This window comes from Mesoplodon mirus (assembly GCF_964341445.2).
Source record: "Mesoplodon mirus genome assembly, chromosome: 6".
NCBI classification, from domain to species: domain Eukaryota; kingdom Metazoa; phylum Chordata; class Mammalia; order Artiodactyla; family Ziphiidae; genus Mesoplodon; species Mesoplodon mirus.
Window position 1 is genome coordinate 87,279,062 of NC_138982.1, and position 24,309 is coordinate 87,303,370.

Consider the following 24,309-nt stretch of genomic DNA (forward strand, 5'->3'; position numbering starts at 1 on the left):
AGACGTGAGGGAGGGGTGGAAAAATCTGGCTTTTACCGCCAAGGCCTACCCTGCAAGCCCCACAAATTGCGTCGTAAGATATGGGAGGAGGAAGATGACGCCAGAAGGCAGAGCCCAGTAGAAAGATGCAGGTCCTCAAGTGGAGGGGGAAGGGTACTCGGAGGCCTGCAGTGCGGCTGCGCGCCGGGCTGCCGACGCGCCGGCGCGCAGAGGGGGCGGGGTGAAAGGTCACAGCGCGGCGGCGGGTCTGGCTGGCGGCTGCGGTGGCGGAGGGCGGGAGGCGAGTGCCCCGTGTGCACGTGTGGAGAAGCGGCGGCAGCAGCGCGGCGGCGGGAGGCACCCCCGCCCCCTCTGGAGACGCAGGGCCGCGCTCGACTCTCGCGGCCTCCGTCACCCCCTCACCTCCCTGCCGTAAGCGAGGAGGCCGGCTTGCGGGGTGGAGTGGCCCAAGCTGAGGGCGCGGAGAGCTCAGGGCGGCGACGACAACGGCGTTGATATCGGTGGTAACAACGGCCTCAGCAGGCGGGGAAGATGAAAGGGTGAGGAAGGGCAGCCGGGCAGGGCCCGACCGGAGGGGGAGAGGGGCTGCGAAGGAAGAGAGAGACTCCGGGCGAAGACCCGGCGGAGGGAGGTTTCTGGGCTTCTCTTCTCATGGAGGGGGCGGAGGCTCGGCTCCGGCTGTTGGCGGGCGAGACCCGGGGAACCTAGGGTTTGGGCCTGGAGGACGAGTGCGGGTTTAGTGCACACCAGCTGCTGAGTGGGGCGGCGGGGAAAAGCTGTCGTGCGGCGCCTGGGGCCTCCTGCCCGGGAGCGGACGGCGGAGCCACCCCCGGCCCGCCCCTCCGAGTGAAGCGGTCCGGTTGTCCTCTTCAGATACCGGCTCGACACTGAGAACTGTGGTCTTTGACACCTTTCGGGCTTATTCACACTTGGAAACGGTGCAGAACCTTCTGGAGGGAGCAGGAATTGGAATAAAGAGCACGGAAAGGAGTATTAAGAGCTAGTGACTCAACTGGATTTGGGTTGGGTCAGAGCGAGTGGAGGAGGGGGAGAGAGCGTGAGCACTGAAGACTTGGGGTGCCAAAATGTTTAAGGAAGTATTGCTGATCAGTAGGTGGAGCTATTGCTCCAGCCGTTCACTGTTGCCCTTGTGCCGCGAGGGGGTCTGGGTTCCTAGTGAAGCTTTCTTCAGGGGGTTGGCAAAGTGAATATTCTTTCACAGGTTCCCTCTTGGACCAAGTTAGGGATTATTTTGGTTCGACTATTTCCATTTGGATAAGATGTCATCTTACTATTAAATTGCATACTGTTAAAGTATTAATTACCTAACACGGTGTTTTAACATATTGACGGAGTGAGCCGTTTTGAAGCTTGCCTTTACCCTCCTTAAAGAACGAAATGGAATCTTAATCAGTGTTAAAAGCTTTCTGAGGTGCTGAGTGTTTTCTACGATAGCAAGTCAATTAAAGAATTGTAACTGTTTTGAGTTAGCGAAGCCTTTCAGACTGTTTAGCAGCCCTTTTGAAGATGTAGAAGTCAGTGTTCGAAGTAATCTCATACTGCCTAAAACAAGGGTCTGTATATTACTTCGGTGTGTATATGTGTTTGAGGTCGCAGAAGAGGTCCAAGAAAGTTTAATTTGAAGGTCTGTAGCGTGATTCTTTACTCTGATTTTGCTTTAAATATTGAGAATCCACTGTAATGTCGAATTGCGTGTTTTGTATCAAGTTTAGAAATCATGAAGAAATTTTCACAGTACCTGCATTAATTCACATCAAGTTCTAAAGAGTTCCAATCAGGATACTAATTGAGGGGTATTTGAAGTATGTGCTGCACTTGAATCATGAGCTAGGAAGTTTGGCTGTTTTGTATATGATCCAATATAACTTGGCGAGATTTATCTCTTTTTTCCTTGAGTATGGATGCTGTCTCTTACTTGTTTTTGTGTTCTCATTGGCACTCAGTGCTTATTTGTCTTTGTTAAAGTAATAAAAATGAGTCTGAAGAGTTCTTGGTTTTGAGATTGTGCATGGATTTATAAAGGAGTGCCTCCAAGGAATTATTCTGGATGTTTAGATCCAAAATGTTTTGGTCTAGCTCAGTCTGCCTAGGATGTAATGCTCTTCCTGATACTAACTTGGCAATAGAAGTAATCTACCTTCAGTTAACCTACTCATGAGGCAATTATCTTTTTATTTAAAATGGTTATTTTATATGTAACAAACTGATGGAGGCCAATCTCCAGAAATGAGTAACTGGTCAAATTTAGAGGAAATTATAGTTATTGAACCTGTACCTTATGCCAGCAACTATGCCTAAAATGTAGAGTCCTTAAGTCTAGTTCCTATCACCTCTTACTTACTATTGGGAGCTTAAGATCATGTTCTTAATGGTAAACTTTTAAGATGATTTCAGAGGAACTTCTAAGGTGAACTAACTCCCAGGTAAGATGGGACTGTAAAATTTTTTTCATTTGTTAGTCTTGCCCTTAAGGCACTGAACAAATGAAGACAGTGGATATTATTTAAAAGATTTTAAGGTTCTTGAGTTCAAAGATTTGTATCACCGTGTACAATGTAGTCAGTGTTATAGTCCTGACTCTTGGTTTATGAAGGCCTGTGAAAATGAAACAGTGGTCCTGATTATGTGGTTTTTGTACGAAATTTTATTTGCTAAGTGTTTTATTGTATATTGAGCTAATTGAACTGTAAGTTGAATACAAGTATCTAAAATTGAAAACATGCAGAACTCCTCACTCTGAATCAGTCTACTGTTTCAATATTTTACATCATTGCCTATATTGTCTATCATTTTGAAACTTTTAAAACTTAACTATTTTACCTGGCTTTTTCTTCATATTTTTACTTAGTTTTTTATTAGTAGCAGTAGGACATTCCGTGGTATTGGCATGTATTTGCCTTTCCTCCATAGTAGATAAACTTCCAGTTGTTAATTACTGCGTGCATTTATATGCATGGCTTAGAAATTTGAAGTGTATTATGAGGTGTTACTTCCCTTGTACTGAGGTTGCTTGCTTTTATGAACCAGGGACATTATAGGTTGAATTTGTGGATGGTAAGCTGATTATTTTTATCTGTTCCCCTCTAGGGAGGGCGATATTCAAGCAAGAAGGTATGCTATACACAGCCGTGACTGAAATGAGACGGCAGTGTAATTAGTCGATATAATAGAAAGTAAAACTGAATCCATTTGCCCTTCAATTGTAGCAAAGAGGTGTAAATTCTAATAAAGATGTCTTTAACTAGATGTGAACAAAGTAAAGATGACAGCAATAATATAGTATATAGAACAGTGTAGTTTCCTAATTGAAGTGTTAAAATATAAGATTCTGCAAGTAGAAATGAGTCTATGTTGAAGAACTCAGAAAATAATTGTTACCTCTGACAGTTTATGGACTGGGAAAGGGCACAGATAACTTTACTGAGGTGCTAGAGACATTCTGTATCTTTACCTTGGGTATTGGTTGCAGAGGTGTATACATATGTATAAAATCATTGAGCTGTAACAAGATTTGTGCTCTTTACCGAGTGTATCTTACAGGTCAATAAAAGTTTTTCTTTTTAAGGTTTTATTGCAGGGAAAAACAAAAACAAAAAAAGAAAACCAGTAAGGCTGAAGTATATAGAATTGGGGAACTTTTGTAAAACTGCAATTCATACTCCTTGCTTCTGTGAAGCCAGTGGTTTGTGGGATGTTGATTAAGTTACTGGATTTTAACAAATACTTTGTAACGTTCCCTTGCTTTGTTCAGATGAATTCATATAAAATATAACCTGTCTGTACCATAATTTTAAAAAATCAATATCCTAACTAATATAAAGGAGAATAAAAGGAAAGTAAACTGCAGTAAGATATCTATTTCAGTATGCAGATGAGCAGGTACAATAACACCATAAATCATAAGATCAGGTGTTTGCATCTATCTGTAAATATAATCAACTGTATAATTTAAAAAGTATATCTGCTACCAGTACAGATGTGTGCATTGGTGAGTAACGCTGTGTTGCCATCAGTGTTGGGATTTCTTCCCCAAATTGTGGACAGCTGTTGGTAAAGTTCTGAACAAAATGCACAATAATCAAGAACTGTGGGTTGGAAGAGATTTTTAAAAGGCACTCATAAAGCATTATCTTTCAAAGCCAGTGCTTTTGCCAGACCAAACTAATATCTATATTAAATTTCACTTTGCTAAATCCTCTCTTTTGGTCTGTAGAAATTCTTTCGACTCCTGATTTTCTCTTCTAGGTATTAGCTATGGCTTCCAGCTTTGTGCCATCTGGAAAGATACACCTTCTCAATTATTTAAATGGCTGTCCTTTTTTCTTTTTTTAAAAGTGCAGCCTACAGAAACCGTTAGAATACCAGTACTAATCAAGAGAAACATCCTTCGCATCATAGAAATGAGAATTGTATGATTATAGTTTAATAACTACAAAATTGTATAATTGTGCTATCACAGAACACTCCTTTCTCTTGAGCTGTTCTCTTCCATCATCTGCTGTTTACATTCATTCAGTGCCCGACTTATTAGCAGAACGTTAGTCCTGTCTTGTCTAGTACAGTAGTGACTAGCTATGGTTGGCTGTGGAGCAGTTGAAATGTGTCTTGCGTTACTGAGGAGCTGAATTAAAATGTCAGTTGTTGGACAATTCTTATGTTTCGAACAACTTGGGTATGTGAATCCACTGTAAATTTTATGAAATATAAGTACAGATAAAACATTTCCAAGGAAAATTACCATCTGAATTGAGACGTGCCGTAAGTGTAATGTGCACTGGATTTAAAGACTTAGTATGAAAAAAAGATTTTTTTAAAAGGTCATTAATTTTATTTTGATTACATGTTGCAATGATTTCAGCTGTTTCTTTTTGGCTTGTTAGTGTAGATATTAGGGGGAAAAAGTTTTTTTTTAACAGGGATTTGAACCCTGGACCTAGAAATTTTTAAATTACGTATGTGACTCGAATTATATTTCTGTTGGACTGTGCTGTGCTAGACCCTGAAAAAAACAAAATTGTCTAAAATATGATCTCTTCCCTTAGGATCTAGTTCCTGGATGGTAAATGTTTCAAATGTGGGACAACACACAGTGTGTGGCTGTTTATACCTCTGTGGTAACCACTCCTGGTTTTCAATTAAGATATTATAATCCAGTCATATCCTCTGGGTAAATGAAGGGGTAATTGGAAGTATGTATTTGCCTTGCCTGAGCTAGTACAACCTGTATTCTACCTCTGTCATTGCTGAAGCTGTTCTTAAGGGAAAACCTTGTTTCCCAAGTTCAGACTTCTCCTCTCAGTCTTCGGTAGAGCAGAATGCTTGCTTGTATAACTACTGGACACACATCCTTAATTATTTCTTCTGGATAATTCACTAGAGGAGAATTTTTTGGATCAGAAAGTACTGTCATTTTTAAAGCTCCGATATTTGTTGCCAACTGACCTCCAGAAAGATAGTAACAATTTATACTGCCAGCAGTGTATGAGAGTGCCCTTCTCTTCTTCAAGGGCTGGTGGAGAAAGGGAGGAGCACTTGCAGAAACTTAAAGGAAAATGGAGGAAGACATTGTGGCTGCCATTTCAGTAATGGGTGGTGTAAATTACCTTTGTCTGCGATGAGTGGCATACATTGAGCATTTCTAAAATGATAGAAATAACTAATAGTTTCTTGACAAGTTGGTTTTGAGGACATATACACATATACCCTTAATTCTAATTTTACTTTGCTGATTAGGTGATAAATGGCCTTTCTTTCTTCCTTTCTTGTTGATTACTTGGTGTGGAGTTGGACATTTCCCACTTTTACTGGCCATTTGTATGCATTTTAAATATTTCTTATTTCTCCTTCCAGAAAACTAAGATATATTTAAGGAAATATTTGGATGCCCCCCAACCCCCAGAATGTAGAGTTTGTTATTTGTAGCATAATTTATCTTCAAAAAGGAGGCTTACTATAATGCAAAAGGCATTTGGACAAAAAGCAACCACATTTTATAGTTCAGTGTGCCACCAATAATAGTTAGCAGTAGTAGGGACACTGACTAATAAGTTTCTTGGCTTCTGGGCCCTCATTTCTTTGTCTCTTTTGCAGCTTGTGGGATCTTTAGTTCCCCAACCAGGGACTGAACCCAGGCCCCGGCAGTGAAATCACTGAGTCCTAACCACTGGACCACCAGGAATTCCCTCATTTCTTTGTCTTTAAAGAGAACAGCTTGAACCTGAATAGGAAAGGCCAAAGGTTTGAGTTCTTGTGCCAGTTCTAATCTGTTGATAGTATCTTATCAGTATTATATTTAGTCTGTTGATAGCTTTGATGAGTTCTCAGACTGTAGGAAAAACAAGTGATGTCATTGATTATTAATGGCACGTGTGTTGCATGTTTGCCATTCCTGGTCTCTGTCAGCTCTAGCTTTCTATGATACCAAGAAACAAAACTTTGGAATCATATTTGAATTGTTCTCTTTTAAGCTGCACTCTTCATTTTGCTCTTGTGTCTGCTTTTTGGGACCTGCTCTCCCATCCTTTCCCCATGCCACTATTACCTTTTACGGAGGAGGCACTGTTAAGGCAATGTGCCAGGCAGTAGTCTCATTTAATCCTCACAGTAGCTCTAAGATAGTATCCATAGTCTACTAATGTATCTATAAATATGGTATAAAACAAATATAGAGGTGGGCCAAGAAGGGAAGAAAGCTTGTTGGGTGGTGGGGTTTTTGAGTAGTTTTATATGGGCAAAAAACAATGGGGGGTTGTTGGGGAGAAGGCTAGGCCAGTGGCCACAGCTAGGTGATGAAGGGCTACTTGAATTTTATTTGGTAGATTATGCACAACTTTTTTGAAAGATTTTATGAAGAGAAGTAAAGTGGTCAGATTTGTGTTTTAGAAGGATTATTCTGACTGCATTGTGATGGCTTTGTCTCCTTGGCTCTAGTCTTATTCCCCTTTATTAGGCTATTAAAATATGTGTTGAAATGAGGGGTTGAAATGATGGCCTGAACCATGCTGCTCAGAGAAAGGGTATAGGAACAGGTTATAAAGTTAGTTAGGAGGCAGAATTACCAGGGATTAAAATGGGCTGTTAGAGTACATCTAAAGCTCAGTGTCTGTATTGGATGAATGATGGAGCTGTTCGTAAAGGTAGAGAACAGATTTCCTATGGAGAACGATGAGTTCAGTTTTTGATGTGTTGAATTTGTGATTCCTGTAGAGATAGCCAGTAAGCCGTTGGAAATATGTGCTTGAATTCAGAGATTTGTAAGTAAAAACATCAGTGTTTAGGTAGTAGTAGGGGAAGAGCCGTAGCTGGGAAGGGGCTCTCCTAATTGAACATATAACGATGGAAAAATTTTTCAAAGGATGATTTTATTCTTTTTTAGGTTATAACCTTGACTATATTGTGTCCCTGTGTGTGTTTAGCATTTCTAGTACCCAACCGAATAATTACTGAGATTTTTACACACCTGATACTTGCAGTCACACAGCTTGGAGGACTGATTCACCCACCACTGCTTTTTTGATACTACTAAACCTCTAGAACAGTGACTGAACCAGCGGTACACCTCCCACCCCACTCCGGACATCTGATAATGTCTGGAGACATTTTTAGTTGTCACAGTGGGGTGGGATGGTTACTGACATCTAGTGGGTAAGGCTAGCAATGCTGCTAAAACATCCCAAGGTGCTCTGGGAAACCCCTCACAAAAAAATTATCAAGCCCTAAATATCAGTAGTACCAAGATTGAGAAACTGCTCTAAAATCTAGATGAGATGAAAGAGAGCTCATCCGTTTTACTAAGGTCCTAGAGATTCTTAGATTTACTAAAAGTAATTTAGCAATCCTTGAAATAGTTGAGGTTCTGCCCTAAGTCTTGTAGTTCAGTAGAAGAGGTAAGGTTCGAAAACAGACGCTTATAGCAGTGCAGAAGTTCTGTGCCTTGGAAGAGTACCACTAATATAGTTTAAATGAGGTGGAAATCTCAGCAGGATGACAGGTTAAGGCCTCATGAGCAGTTAGTATTTAAGCTGTGCTTTGATAAATGCTGAATGGGCTTACTTTTAGGTTGAAAGAATTTATACTTTAGAGGAATCACTCTTTCATGTAATTTACTTGAAGGCAAGAGTTTAGAACCAGATTGCTGCTAGCTAAGAAAAAATTATCTCGCTTAAGCCCCTTGAAATTTTTAATCAAAGGACCATGGGCATACTTTGATCCTTGCTAAAAGACTTAAATTTTATACAAAAGTCCTTTATCAGTACACCTTAGATAAATGTTGGGTATTTCTCTCTCTCTCTTAACCTTGAGAAGTAAAGATGACTCCTTGGAGGGAAGTCATATGGTGTGGCTAATCTTGCACTATAATGGAATTCGTAGACATAAGCCTGATTCTGGCTTTATTGATAATTGACTGTATAGTACAGGCACATCTGTCTCTGGGCTTCAGTTCTATCTGCAAAATGAAGGGGAAGAGAGCCAGTGGTTCTAAGGTCCCTTCCAGATCAAACACTCTTCATAAGAAGTGACCAGACAGTTAAAATTTTGTGCCAGGGTGCACTTAAATACCCATCTAAAGTATAAAGGCTTTAAGCTTTCTCTGTACATCATTTCCTCTTTTTGCTATGTAACTTTAGCAGTCAGACTTTGCACAAGAAAGACCCATTTTTGTGTAGTCGTATCTCCATCTTGTGGCCTTTCAGAATATTGCCACTAAATTTTGTTTTTGTAATTATGGCCATAATTGACATTACCCTTAAAAGCCAGAAACATTTGAATGCTTATTATCTGATGTTGCTGTACTAAATAGTTTTCCCATTTTATCATACCACTTGTTTTTTAAGCCAAGGGTAAAGGTTTCCTACTACCATATTCTAAGTGCAAAGATTATCTGAGATTTGACTGAGTAACAGGCTAATCTTGTGGTGCTACTCTCTAAAAGTAGGAGGCAAGTAGATGTGTTTTCCAGATCTGAGGACTTGGTTCACATTTCTGTGGATGCTTGTGCTGTATGAGTCTGTCCCCCCCTCTTAGATCTTAGTCTCAAAACTTTGGTATGAAGATGCGTTAGAGTTTGTTATGGATTTGAAAAACAAGAAAAAATAACATGTCACGTGAATTTACTTGAGCTAAGAGAATAATTTAGTTACTTTAATAACTACTGTCTTCAGTTTTTTAGTTAGCGTTGTGAACTCTAGTGCCAACAGGAACCTAGGACCTGGACCAAGCAGATAAGGTAAATGAGTAAAACAAGAAACGTAGGCTTTATGTAAAATCTTCTGATTTAAGTATTAGCAACCAAGTTAATTTGGAAAAACAAAAAATTGTTGAGTCAAGTAGATGTGGCCACATGGCTGATTTGACTTTTAGGCCAGGAATTTGGGGCTTATCTACAGAACAGAGGTCTTGAACCAATAAATTAAAAATAGTCTATATTGTTAAATTATATTGAAATCTTACCTGAAGTAAGCAGTCAGTGTAGTGATTTTAAAAACCCAGCTTTCAGAGTTAGGCTGATTTGAGTTTGAGTCACAGTTCCTCAATAACAGTTATGTCACATACATTAAAGCTATAGTGTAACATACTGTACTGCTTGCATAAGGGAAATGATTGACATTTTATGGGGAAATGATTAACATTTTATGGAAACCCACTCTGATCATATAGTGTATTTTTTTGCAGTGGTCTATTCCACTTCCCTGTGCCTGTCTTTAGTCTCTATTTCCCTTACCAGACTCCTTGGATTTAGAAATTTACACACATGCAGTAGGAAGTTTCTTGATTAAAGTGGGTGTTTAATTTGTATGGTTAAAAGAACAAGCTTTGTTACAGAAGTAAAGATTCCAAGGTAGGATGTGGGAATTTGAATTTGTAACCGGCAGAATGATTCTGGTGTATAGCCAGCTTTGGAGCCCAATCTTGGATTTTACGACACTGCTTCTCCAGATTTATCCCTACTCTCTTGAACATTGTTTCTCAGACATCTTTATGGGCTCCTACTCTTTTACTTCTGAAATGAGATTATCACTTCACACCACTAGAATAGCTATAAACAGAAAGGCAGTAAAAAGTATTGGTGAGGATGTGGAGAAACTGGAACCTTAAAACATAGCTAATGGAAATGTAAATGGTCTGGCCACTTAGGGAAACAGTTGAGCAACATGTTAGTTTTCCCCTACTACTGTAACAAATTACTACAAATTTAGTGGCTTAAACAACACAAATGTATCATCTTTGTTCTTGAGACCGAAAGTCTGAAAGGGGTTTCACTCTGTTAAAATCAAGATGATGGTAGGTATAGTGGCTCCTGTCTACCTGAAATTTTAGCATGTGACCTTATTTAGAAATAGGGTCTTTGCAAATGTAATTAAGATGAGGTCATACTCAATTGGGGTGGACCCTAAATGACTAATGTCCTTATAAAAGAAGAGAGCATACATACACACAGAAGACCATGTGAAGATAGAGGCAGACATTAGAGTTACGCTGCCACAAGCCAAGAAACACCTGAGGCCACCAGAAGCTGGCAAAGGCAAGGAAATATTCTGCTCCAGAGCCTAGAGGGCATGGCCCTGCCGACATTCTGATTTTGGACTTCCAGCCTCCAGTACTTCGAGAGAATACATTTCTGTTGTTTTAAGCCACTGAGTTTGTGGTAATTTGTTAAGGCAGCTCTGGGAAACTGATACAACAGGACTGTGTTTCTTCTAGAGGCTCAAGATGATAATATGTTTCCTTGCCTTTTCAGCTTCTCAGACCACTTGCATTCCTTGGTTCATAAGCCTTCATCTTCAAAGCCAGCAGCATAGCATCTTTAAGTCTCTCGTGTCTGTGCTCTTAATCACAACTTCTCTGACTTGTAAGGACCTGTGTGATTACAGGGGGCCCACCCAGATAATCCTGGTTAATTTTCCCATCTCAGGGTCTCACATCTGCAAAGTCCTCTTCTCATGTAAAATAATATATTAAAGGTTCCTGAGATTAGAACATGGACAGCCTCTGGGGGCCATTATTCTGCCTACCACAGGCAGTTTCTTTAAAAAGTAAAACATGTACCCCAGTGTTCATTGCAGCACTATTTATAATAGCCAGGACATGGAAACAACTTAAATGTCCAATGACAGATGAATGGAAAAGAAGATGTGGTACATATATACAATGGAATATTACTCAGCCATAAAAAGGAATGAAATGGGGTCATTTCTAGAGATGTGGATGGACCTAGAGTCTGTCATACAGAGTGAAGTAAGCCAGAAAAAGAAAAATATCATATATTAACACATATATGTGGAATCTAGAAAAATGGTGCAGATGAACCTATTTGCAGGGAAGGAATAGAGACGTAGACACAGAGGACAGACATGTGGACACGGGGCAGGGGAGAGGAGGGTGGGATGAAAGTGATACATATTTGCCATACGACCAAGCAGTCCCACTTCTAGGTATCTACCAGAAAAAAACTAAAGCCTATGTCTGCACACAGACTTGTATGCAGTAATCATAGCAGCATTGTTTATAATAACCAGGAAGTAAATACAGTTAAAATGCCCATCGAGTGGTAAATGGATAAACAAAATGTGGTATATTCATACAATGGAGTACTGTTCCACTACTGACACAAATTGCAATATGGATGAACCTCAAAAACATTATGCTGTGTGAAGGAAGTCTAGTCCAAAAGATCACATTTATTGTATGAAATGTTCAGAAATGGCAAGTCTTTAGAAAGAAGGTAGATTTAGTGGCTGGCTTGGAGTAGGTAAGGGGATTTATCTCAGCTGTGCACAAGGGATTTTGGGGGTGTGATGTGAGTACTCTAAAGCTGAATTGAGGTGATGATTTCACAACCCTATAAATAGTTTAAAACCATTGAGTTGTACACTTAAAATAGGTGAATTTTATAGTATGTAAATAATACCTCAAGAGGGCTGTTTAAGATAAAAATAAATGAGAGGGATGTAAGGGGATGAGGCTCATACACCTAAATGTAATAAAACTTCTAGAAGAAAACAAAAATCTAAATGTTAGTGGTCTTGGGTTAGGCAAAGATTTGTTAGATATTACCCTGAAAAGCATGATCCACAAAAGAAATTCATCAAAATGTATAACTTCTGCTGTGTGAAAAACACTGTTGAGAAAATGAAAAAAGCCACAGACTGGGAGAAATCCTCTGCAACATACATAACTCGCAAAGGACGTGTATTCATAGTAACTTAAGTCTCAATAATTGGAACCCAGGATTTTTTTAAGAGCAAAAGATTTCAACAGCACCTTTACCAACAAAGATAATATGGGTAGCAAAGAAGTACATGAAAAGATGTTCACCATTATTTAGGGATATGTAAATTAGAACTGCAGTGCAATGTCAGTACACATCTATTAGAATGGCATAAATTTTAAAAGTTGATAGTGCCAAACACTGGTTTGGATGCAGAACACCTGAAACTCTTGTACACTTAACTAATGATCCAGTATCCCCTCTCCTACGTATTTATTCAAGGGAAAGAAAAACTTATGTTCACACAAGAACCTGTACAGAAATTGTTTGTGGCAGCTTTATTCATAATCTCCAAAAACTGGAAACACCCAAATGCCCTTCAACAAAAGTGTAAACCATGGTACATCCATACAATGGAGTACTACTCAACAATAGCAAGGAATGAAGTTGATACAGTAGTGTGGTGAATCTCAAAGGCATTGTGCTGAATGAAAGAAGCCAAGAAAATGGGAATGTATTGTGTGATTCCATTTATGTGGTATTCTTGAAAAGGCAAAACTATGGGAAACAGAAAACATTAATGGTTCCCTGGGAGTGGTGGTAGAGCTGAACTACAAAGGGTCATGTGGGAGACTTTTGGGGTGATAGAACCATTGTGTTTCTTGATAATTGTGGTCGTTAGGTGACTATACGTATTTGTCAAAACTCAGAACTATATGCCTGAAGTTAGTTTTATATAGGGAATTCCTTGGCGGTCCAGTGGTTAGGACTTGGTGCTTTCGCTGCTGTGGGCCTGGGTTCGATCCCTGGGTAGGGAACTAAGATCCCACAAGCCATGCAGCCCCAAAAAAAAAAAAAAAAAAAAAAAGAATTAAAAGGAAGTTTATGTGAACTTTTAAGGTTTTTTTGTTTTGTTTTAGCTAAGAAAAATTTTTTTTCCCTAAGAAAGTAAATTGACCCCCCAAAACGGCTGGAAAATAAAGGAGCAACTAATAGTTGATACAAATTAGAAAATTGCAAGCTGGTGGACTTGAATACACTATGACAATGATTATATTAAATCTGAACAGACTAAATACTCTGATTACCAAATTAAAGGAACAAGACTCTTATGCATTTGCTGTTTATAAAAAGACACTTTAAATATAAGGCCACAGAAGTTCAAAGTAAAGGGTGGTAGAAGATACACCATGCAACATTGATTAGAAGAAAACAGTGTGTCTATATTGATAAAGTAGATTTTAAGGCAAGGAATATTACAGCAAAGAGGGACATTTCAAAATGATAAAAGGATCAATTCATCAACTCATAACAGTCCCAAATATTTATGCTGTTAATAACATAACTTGAAAATACAGAAGCAAGCATTGACAGAACTGAAGAGCAAGAAGAAACACTTCCAAACTTTCTTTGAGGCCAAGAAACCTTATTGATAAGAAAACCTATCAAGAATATTATAAGGGAAAAAAAGGGTGTGTCAGAGTAAGACTTCCTGACATATCGTTTGAACACACCTAAAGGAGGTGAGAGTACACTTGCAGCCAAGAATGGAAAGGCCACCAACTGAGATAGGGAAAGCTACAGGTGAAGCACATTTTGTGGGGAAAATCAGATAGCTAGTTTTGGATATGTTTAATTTGAGCTGTCTACTAGAGATGCTTTGGCATTTAGGAGTGATTTCTAGGCTAGAGACAGAAATTTGGGAGTTGGCAGCATTAAATCCATAAGATTATATATAGATTGAGGTCACCTAGAGAATGTAGAGAAGACAATGAAGTACCATCTTGATGTGCAAGGCCCTCCTCTCCAACCCCGGCTTCCACATTTACACAAAGCATACTTTGTTTTACCATAGCAAACTGCCTGTGGTTTGGGAAATACATGAATGTAAACTCCTTTGCATTCCAGGTGTTAGCACATAGGTGTTGAAATATTTATTGAAATAGAACTGATTTGTGCTTTGAATAGGCAACTATTATGTTCATAAGAACTATAGAAAATTTTAGATTCACGATGGAATTCTTAAAATATTATTTAATTTTCTAATCAAGTTCTTTTAACTTCTAAAAGCTTTTTGGTTGTTTACAGTCAAATGATGTTCTAATTTACTTGATATTTCTACATAACTCTCTACGTTTATGCCTTTGGTACTACACGTTCTTTACTGAATTATATTTACAAGTTGATGATATTACTCTGATATATTTAGAATATCCACATCTTAGAATAATTTGGAGCTAAGTGATCAGGATTACAGAAGTGTTCCATTTCAATCAGACATATCATGTTCAGGAGAGTTAAACTGTATCTGAAGGTGAATTTTGCTGACAAAGTTATATTTAATAGACATTTTAAAATTCTGTTTCTAGCATATGCTGACAGTCTGGTAATAATAAAAATTGATTATAAACAGCAAGGTCCTACTGTATAGCACAGGGAACTATATGCAGTCTCCTGGGATAAACCATAATGGAAAAGAATATTAAATAAAGAATGCATATATATGTATAAAACGGAGTCACTTTGCTGTACAGCAGAGATTGGCACAATATTGTAAATCAACTGTACTTCAGTTTAAAAAATCAAACTTGATTAATTTCTTTCTTAAACAGCTACCGAACCATACTCAACAGTATTCTAATTCAGTTTTAAAACTTGTCAGTATATATGTGCATAGAAGAATATTGGAAGACTGTATATGTCTAACTCGTTTCTGTGGTGTTGGGTTTGTTTTTGTTTTGTTTTGTTTTTAATCAAGACACATTTTTTTAAATTAGGCATGGAAAGATTAAGCTGCTTATTCCCTAATGATTCAATATTATATTCTGTATTTAGTCTTGATCTGCCCACCCTAATGGAATTTTTTTTAGTAGTTACCTTTTATTAGTTTCAGTCTACCACACTGCACCATGACCACCTTTTCCTTCTGTATGAAGTCATGAAATACCTGGTTATTATCCTTTTAAAACTTATACATATACTTGAAGCATGGTAATTACCTAGAAATTATTCTTAAACTCTTAAAAACTCAAGTTATTTCACTTATTATCTAGAAGCTTAACTTCCTAAATTCTGAAGTTTTTCTTTATTGTTGTTTACTATTAGATTTCATAATGTAATTTTTCAATCACTATTAAAATACAGAGACTGGCTTTTAAGTGCAGTGGAGTAATTTTTTTTTTTTTCCATGTGGCATGTGGGATCTTAGTTCCCCAACCAGGGATCAATCCCGTGCCCCCTACAGTGGAAGCGAGGAGTCCTAACCACTGGACCGCCAGGGAATTCCCCTGGATTAATTTTTAAATGGTGTGTTCTAAATATAATCAATATAATAAGCTATCTTATATTTAAAATAAATTACAGCACCCAATCTGTGGTACAATACTAAAGAGTAGCATTAGGCTGAGTGAAATAAGCCAGATAGAGAAAGACAAATACTGCATAGTATTACTTGTATGTGGAATCTTAAAAAAAAAAAAAAAAAAGTTAAGCTCATAGAAACAGAGAGTAGTAGCAAAGTGGTTTCCAGGTGGGGAAGATAGGGAAAGGTTGGTTAAAGGGTACAAACTTTCAGCTATAAGGTGAATAAGTTTGGAGAATCTAAAGTATAACATATTTGATAACACCATATCGTATAATTTAAATTTGCTAAGAGAGTAGAACTTAAATGTTCTTACCAAAAAAAAAGGTAGGTGATGGATGTATTGATTAAGTGGGAGGAATCCTTTTTACAAAAAAAGAAGAGACTGTGCAGGTAAGATGTGATCCCTGTATTTTAAGGTGAAATGTCATTTACCTCAGCCTTAAAGAAGAGAAAGCCAGGGTGTGCTTTAATGAAAAGGGAAGTTTTTCTGTGAATGAGATGTAACCTAGTAAAGAAGACATGACTCAGTACTTCCCTGGTGGCGCAGTGGTTAAGAATCCGTCTGCTGATGCAGGGGACACGGGTTTGATCCCTGGTCCAGGAAGATCCCACATGCCATGGAGTAACTAAGCCCACGCACCGCAACTACTGAGCCCACGTGCCACCATTATAGAAGCCCTCGCGCCTTGAGCCTGTGCACCTCAACAAGAGAAGCCACCGCAATGAGAAAGCTGCACACTGCGAAGCCTGTGCACAGCAACAGAGTAGCCCCCGCTCGTGGCAACTAGAGAAAGCCCACGCGCAGCAACCAAGAGCCAATGCAGCCAAAGATAAATACAAATTAAATAAATAAATTTTTTTTAAAAAGAGACATGAGTCATGAAGGGAATTCATTTTAGTCAAATACTTGGGAAGAAGGCCATATTTACTTCATATTTACTCATGTGGCTAGAAATTGAAAGAGAATATAACAAATCTATATATTTTTTACTAAGATGCCTGCATCTTAAAATTTTGTGTGGCTGCTAAGAAACTCAGTGTGCTTACATTTTAAGAAAACATGCAAGATATACACAAGGGTGGTCGGTCACAGTAATGAATAATGAAAAACAGTAGCATACAAATGAAATAATTGAGGCAGGAAGGCTAAAGTTCCAAATGAATATAATGGTCTGTAATCAGGTTTTTTTGTTCTTTAAGAACTGTAATACATTCTGGAGGTTTCTGATTATCTTATTAACATTTCAGAGAATATTGTTATAAAAATTATCCACAAACCACACATTGTTTGAATGTGCTTTTAAACATTTTTCTGTACGTTAACAAAAGTTGGAGATACATATATATATCCCCAGGAAACAATATATCAGTGTCTTTCTAATATAAATGTATCATGCTTTATTTAATTAACCAGTCCCCTAATGGTGGACACTCAGATTTTTCTTTTCCTTTTTTTTTTAACCATTATAAAAGTGATGATTAGCTTTCTTGTTTAGTCATTTCTGTAACAGAGAGCTTTCAAAACCTCTGTGCATATGATGTAAATGGTTAATTAGGGTGCATTGTTTGTATTTTCCTGCTATTGACTAATGCAGTTGTGATGTGGAACTAGCACCTAGTGGTAGGACACATATCATTTTCTAGCTGCTTGGTTGGCATCAGATTGTTTTATTTTTGAACTCATTTTTAGTTTGATTTGACAATTTTTTTATAAGATACTATTTTTTTAATTTATATTTTGGCTGCGTTGGGTCTTTGTTGCTGCACCCAGGTTTTCTCTAGTTGCGGCTAGCGGGGACTTCTGTTCGTTGCAATGTGCGGGCTTATTGTGCTGGCTTCTCTTGTTGCGGAGCACAGGTTCTAGGTACGCGGGCTTCAGTAGCTGTGGTGCGTGGGCTCAATAGTTGGGGCACCTGGTGGTATCTTCCCGGACCAGGGATTGAACCTGTGTCCCCTGCAGTGGCAGGCGGATGACATTGTTTTCTTTAAATGTTTTTATGACCCACTGTTAAGAGATTTTTTTTTTAATTTTTTTTAAACTTTTTATTTTATATTGGAGTTTAGTTGATTAACAATGTTGTGTTAGTTTCAGGTGTGTTAAGGTTTTTAAGAAGGCAAATAGTGTATATAAGCAACTCTACAAATGATAGTGCTGGTGATAATAGGAAGAAAAATTGTGTAGATGCTGTTTTTCAGGTTTGTCTTGTCACTTTTGATCAACCTTTAGCATGTGGTGGTGAGATTGATTTGAGTGCTTAAAAATTTGTTGACAGCTCTGTAGGCAAATCAACTTCATTATCATGAGTGAAACTTTTTAGTGGTTATCCCTTTTCCGGTGGAACCAATTGTTTTGGTTAAGTATGGTTACTCAGCAATGCTACTGTTGTGTTCTTGATAAGTAGTTTTCAAGCTGGGGTTTGTTTTGTTTGTTTGGTTGGTTTTGTTTTGTTTCTGAAATGTAGATTCCCATGTTCCATTTCCAGAGACTCTGCTTCTGAAGGGGGTGGGGGTGGGGCGTCCAGGAATCTCGATTTGGTCGCCACCCTCTGTGACTCTGGTGTATGTGGTTCCTGTGTCCAGTGACCAGAATACATGTGATTCTTGCATATTTTGATTATTTTCTTAGAATAAATTCCTAGAGTGGGGATACTTTGACAAAGGAGGTGTACTTTTTAGGCTTTTTAGTACATAGTTGTAGATTGTCTTCCAGAGATATTGTATCTATTTACATCCCTGCCAGCAGAGTATAAATATCTTACTTGCCACCCCTTTGCCAATTAGGTATCATCAGTCTTTTTGATCAGTAATAGATGTCTTTAAATTTTTCTGAAAATTTCAACATTTATATGTAGATTATTATTATTACTGTTTACTGTATTTGTCTCTAAATGTATACAATTGTATGAAAGCTAGGAGTTGGAACCTGGATGGAATGACTGGCAAAATCTGCTTATAAATGGTGATCTTCATAGGAGTGTAAGGTTACTGTGAAAGGGTTGGATTTATCAGTCATGTAAAAAAGACTTGGTACCCTTTTAATATGTCCATCTTAACAAATGAAGCTAATTATATTTTATTGAGTACATTTTGGTTTGTTCCAGTAGCCGGATCGAGCTGGGAGATGTGACACCACACAATATTAAACAGTTGAAGAGATTAAACCAGGTGATCTTTCCAGTCAGCTACAATGACAAGTTCTATAAAGATGTGCTGGAGGTTGGCGAGCTAGCAAAACTTGGTATGATATGGTTTTTCTTCTTCCCTTCATTTGTTTATTCATGTTCTTGACCTCTAGTTTTTAATATCAGGGCAAAAAAAAGAGTTAACTGATTTAATCTCCTTGTTTTACAAGTGAGGAAATGGGGGTGATCCAGGTTCTGAGAAAAATCAAGATAAAATACTTGAATTTCAAAAGGAAATGCTAAATATCTTTTCTTATTTAGGCTGTGTCTGTGTTTTCACATATTTAAGAGGGGTCTTAAATTCTTAAGGTATAGGATATTTTTGAGGCTATTGATACTCAGAGTACCTGATAAAATTTAATTAATGCTAATAACAATTTAGTCGTTGTACAAGGGGAGGGAAAGATTCAGTAAAATGTGTTATTCTGTCTGCTAAACTTTGTATCTTTATATTTTCCGTGGCAGCCTATTTCAATGATATTGCAGTAGGTGCAGTATGCTGTAGGGTGGATCATTCACAGAATCAGAAGAGACTTTACATCATGACACTAGGATGTCTGGCACCATACCGAAGGCTAGGAATAGGTAAAATTATTTGTGGTTTTTGGTTTTGTTTTTTTCTTTAAAGAAGCATAAATATATTGGTACTGTTCCTGACCCCACTAAGGCAATATTTCTTCTAGGAATACTGGGAAAGGGTTACTGAATTATATAAAGTAAGGTGGAAAAGAACTATTTTATATGTCAATTGAACATAATTCAGTTGAAAGCCCTATATATAAATAGATTTGTTACTGATACCCCTTTTGCTTTTTCTGTTTTCCTTCTTCCTGGAAGGGCTGTATATAAAGATTGCTTGTCTGCTAGCAGTTTTAAACACAGTAGGTAGTGTAGAGAGAAAAAAATTGTGGAAAATCAGGATGTCTGGTGTTTACCTCAAATTCTGTTAGGACTCAGTAAGATGTTTAGTTTAAAGATTGATTTTTATGAGATTACTTATTTGTTGTTTGTCTTGTTAATAGGAACTAAAATGTTAAATCATGTCTTAAACATCTGTGAAAAAGATGGCACTTTTGACAACATCTATCTGTAAGTAAAGTCATATTTAATGATCTTATCTAAAGAATTTAATAAATTGGCAATAGAAATCTTTACTAGAAAATTTAAAATCTGGTCACTTATTGTCTTTGGGAAATACCATGGAAGTGGTAGTCATGAAGTTTGTTTTAATAATAGATAAGGAACCTGTGATAAAACATTCTTGTTTTGCTTTATTACATTGGGGTGGGAGCTCCAAAGTCACATATGTGAAACCAAGATTAAAACTCAAATCTTCAGAATTTAAGAAATTAAATACCATTAATATTACTTTTATCATGCCATCTGTTTGCACTCTGAGTTTTGTTCAAGGCTCTCAGTGACATGCTCATTAGTAGTAGAATATAATCATCAAAATCAGAGAGTACCTAGCTGATTTATACTTGAATCTTAAGAGTAAAGCTAAGGTGGCAACTATGGATTCTTTTTCTTTTTTTTTTCATTGAAGTATAGTTGATTTACAATGCTGTGCCAATCTCTGCTGTACAGCAAAGTGACTTATACACATACATACATTCTTTTTTTTTTTTTTTTTTTTTTTTTTTGCGGTACGCAGGCCTCTCACGGTTGTGGCCTCTCCCGTTGCAGAGCACAGGCTCCAGACGCGCAGGCTCAGCGGCCATGGCTCACGGGCCTAGCCGCCCCGCGGCATGTGGGATCCTCCCGGACTGGGGCACGAACCCGTGTCCCCTGCATCAGCAGGTGGACTCTCTACCACTGCGCCACCAGGGAAGCCCCCATATGTTCTTTTTAAATATTCTTTTCCATTATAGTTTATCCCAGGAGATTGAATATAGTTCCCTATGTGGATTATTTATAATACAGATATTGAGATTATTCTCATTTTCACTTTGGCATTGGGAGAGATTAAATTATATAATGCTGTTTTGAGGAGTAATTGAGAAAGCACAAATTATTTTCAAAAGCTAACATGCTTTTTATCAGTCAGAAAGATATATTCAGGCATTTGAGACCCTAGGTTTTGTTTGTTTATTTTTTAATGTGTTACTATGGTCTTTGAATCATCCCTATAGTTACTAATGCACTTTTAATTACAGGAACCTTTTCTCCTCTTGAAATAAAAAATGTTATGATACTTTAACCTTTGTTGATTTTAAGAATAAACGCTGTTCCTGCATCTCCTAATCTCAGCTAGCTGTCTTCCAAATGTTAGATTAAGAGTTAGGTTAGAGGGCTTCCCTGGTGGCGCAGTGGTTGAGAGTCTGCCTGCTGATGCAGGGGACACGGGTTCGTGCCCCGGTCCGGGAAGATCCCACATGCCACGGAGCGGCTGGGCCCGTGAGCCATGGCCGCTGAGCCTGTGCATCTGGAGCCTGTGCTCCGCAATGGGAGAGGCCACAACAGCGAGAGGCCCGCGTACCGCAAAAAAAAAAAAAAAAAAAAAGAGTTAGTTTAGAAGTATAAATTTGTCATCAAAAGTTTCTCTGAAATGAATACCTAATCTTTGTTGATAACTAGTAATTGTAAAGAGAGTCTAACAAATGTCTGCAGTATTCCAGCTCCAACCAATAGCTATCTGTGGAGGACACATAAAAGCTGATGGAATCTTAATTTTTTTTTTTTCCGATACCCTCTTGTATCTCAGGCATGTCCAGATCAGCAATGAGTCTGCAATTGACTTCTACAGAAAGTTTGGCTTTGAGATTATTGAGACAAAGAAGAACTACTATAAGAGGATAGAGCCCGCTGATGCTCATGTGCTGCAGAAAAACCTCAAAGTCCCTTCTGGCCAGAACGCAGATGTGCAAAAGACAGACAACTGAACAAATTACAGATGAACTTTCTTGCACTTGCTTGTCGCCAAATAAAAGAGAGGCCCATTGATTCCCACCCCCCTTTTCTTTTAAACTTTTCCCCCTTCCTTGTTCTTGTGTTTCCTCCTTTCAAAACTTCCTTCCCTTTCCTCTAAAAGTTTTAAACTTTTAAGGACTTATTAATCATGTTTGGATTGTTTTAGTTTTCTTATTTTTGTGAGGTGGTTTGATTGTAGGAAGGAGAAGGTATAGATCTGTTTAGTTTCACAGTTAAGATATATGGTCCCAAAAACTTGAGTGTCAATTTCTTTTTTTTTTTAATGTCCTGCTTTCACATTGAAGGGCAGAGCCTACAAAATATTGTATATTTCAAAGGACAAGAAGCAGCAGCAGCAATATCTTGTTCTCTGACTCATAGACAAGTTTAGTGTGTTTGTGGTACTTTGGGGTTTTCAAGATTTTGTGGGATACTAATCCCTATACATTGCCTTCACTCCACCTTTTGTCCTTCTGAGTATTATCTCAGGAGTTGGACCATTGTTATCCTTGTAAGAAATACTAAGTTTATTTTGTTCTGTTAAGCAGTTATTTCTTCCTTCCTCGCTGGTGGCTGACGGTGGTTGGGACAGTCTGAGTAGGTAGTATTATACTTCGGTCTCAGCATTTGAGTTAAACTGCTTTTTGCTAATGAGTGAGCTGGTTGTTAGCAGGTTTATTTTTCCTGCTGTTGATTGTTAGAAGTGGCATTAACTTTAGGAGTGTGGGCTGGTGAGATTAATTTTTTTTAATATCCCAGCTAGAGATAATGGCCTTTAACTGACCTAAAGAGGTTTGTTGTGATTTGCTTTTTTTTCTCCTGTCCTTTTTCTTCAGTAAATCCACAATAGTTAGTCAGACCTTAAAAATGGAGTTGATGTCCTTATAGGCCAATGCCCCTAAATAAAACTGAAGCAGGTGTTGTCTCTTGGACATATTAAAAAATACCTAAAAGGAAGCTTAGATGGACTTGTGGCACAATAAATGCATTTAATGTCAGCTAATGCAGACGGTTAGAAGTGTGGCCACTGAGCATTTGATTTTAGAGGAAGGAATATCTAGACAGTATTTTTGAGAATAACATAGCTGTGCTAATTGCTTATCTGTTGGAGAACATCCCAGATTTGCTTACATTCTGTGCCTGTGATACTGAGTTTAAGGATTTGGGGGTGGGGGAATTATTAAACATATTGCTTCTATTCTTGGAAAAAGTAGAAGTCTAGAAGTGTTCATAACGCAAATGTCACTGTGACCTCCTCTACTGACAGGACTGGTTTATGCCAGATCGTTTCCTGGCACATAGGGAGTGGCTTTGACGGGTCGATAACTTTTTGTAAGATAGAAGACATCTGAAATTTTCATGTTTTCCTCCATAATCCCATCTCCAATATTTAAAATTTTCTACATTGCCAATACTGGTGGCCCAAGAAATGTTTTCATTAGACTTTAAAACAATGCACAGAGCTTGAATTTTCTGTCATTTGACTTTAAAAGGAAGATTGATTCATAATATTTATCCTCTTATGTAAATTCTGGCATAAAATTTTCATCTCTTCAGATATGTTGAATGACACAATTATTTTACACAATGTTTATGCACATTTTATAATCTTAAGTTCTTATTTGAGAATGTAAAAATACAAGGTACAATAGACTTCAGCAGTCTTAGTTGAGTGCCAAGAATAATATAGAAAAGGAAGATAGTTGATAAATGAGTTTATAGGGTTATAATCTTAAGATAGTAAAAATGTAGAAAGACCATGCTGGTTTCTTGGGTATCAGTTTCTTAAGCAGTCCAAATCTAAGCTTAGAAGAAGTTTAGCATTAAGCACCTTTACCTTCATGGATAAGCTTCAGCTTGCTCTTGCCAAGAGAAGAGTGCTTGAGTTACAGAAGGCATAATTAGTTTGAAGATTCAGCCTTTTTGTAAACTTCGCATATCAGAATAGATTTTGATATATAAATGAGTTTTGTGAGATGACACTGCCTCTATTTCTATAACCATTTCACCTGGACTATCTAATCAGTCCTATGAATGTATCCCTGAATGTGGTTAATGAAAACCGAATAGCTGCCTCATGACAATTAAGTACATATTATTTATGGAGGAAAAAATATTAAATTTTGAATTGAGTGTGTAGGCTCCCTATCATTTTAGTGTTTCTTTTTCCACACTAGTCACTGACTTTAACCTAAATTGTAAGTGTTTGTAAAGGGTGAATTGTCCTACATCAAACTTACATGAAATAATTCCATCCACTTATGGAGGAGGAGGAGGATGTAGAAGAGGTAGAAGCTGGGCACTAGTTCGTGTGCCTGTGAGTCAGTAAAGACTGAAATAATGTCCCATGTTCAGTTGGTTATTTTGATAAAAATTATTGTTGAGGTAAAACAATTCTATTAACTGGAAGATCACAGGATATATCCATCATATTTTTCAGGGCAGATAGTTTTTTTCTGTAGGGCAAATAGATAAACATTATATTGTATGGTAATTGCATTTAGGTTCTAAAGAAAAGAATCTGCAGAGAAATCTATGCAATATATAATTTGTCCAGATTAGTTTTCATTTGGGGAAAGAAGTTCTGAGATATCCCCAAAGCGGCTTACTCATCAATTGAAAGT

At 37.8% G+C, this 24,309-nt stretch overlaps 1 protein-coding gene across 1 annotated transcript; it reads left to right on the forward strand.

Moving 5' to 3' along the window:
• The first annotated feature begins 208 nt into the window (after positions 1-208).
• Positions 209-23,241, forward strand: NAA50 (N-alpha-acetyltransferase 50, NatE catalytic subunit). The gene is made up of 5 exons (XM_082625197.1): positions 209-539; positions 18,695-18,831; positions 19,241-19,360; positions 19,798-19,864; positions 21,480-23,241. Exons 1-5 carry the CDS (start codon positions 532-534, stop codon positions 21,655-21,657), a joined length of 510 nt encoding a protein of 169 aa, XP_082481323.1. The 5' UTR covers positions 209-531; the 3' UTR covers positions 21,658-23,241.
• The last annotated feature ends 1,068 nt before the right edge of the window (positions 23,242-24,309 follow it).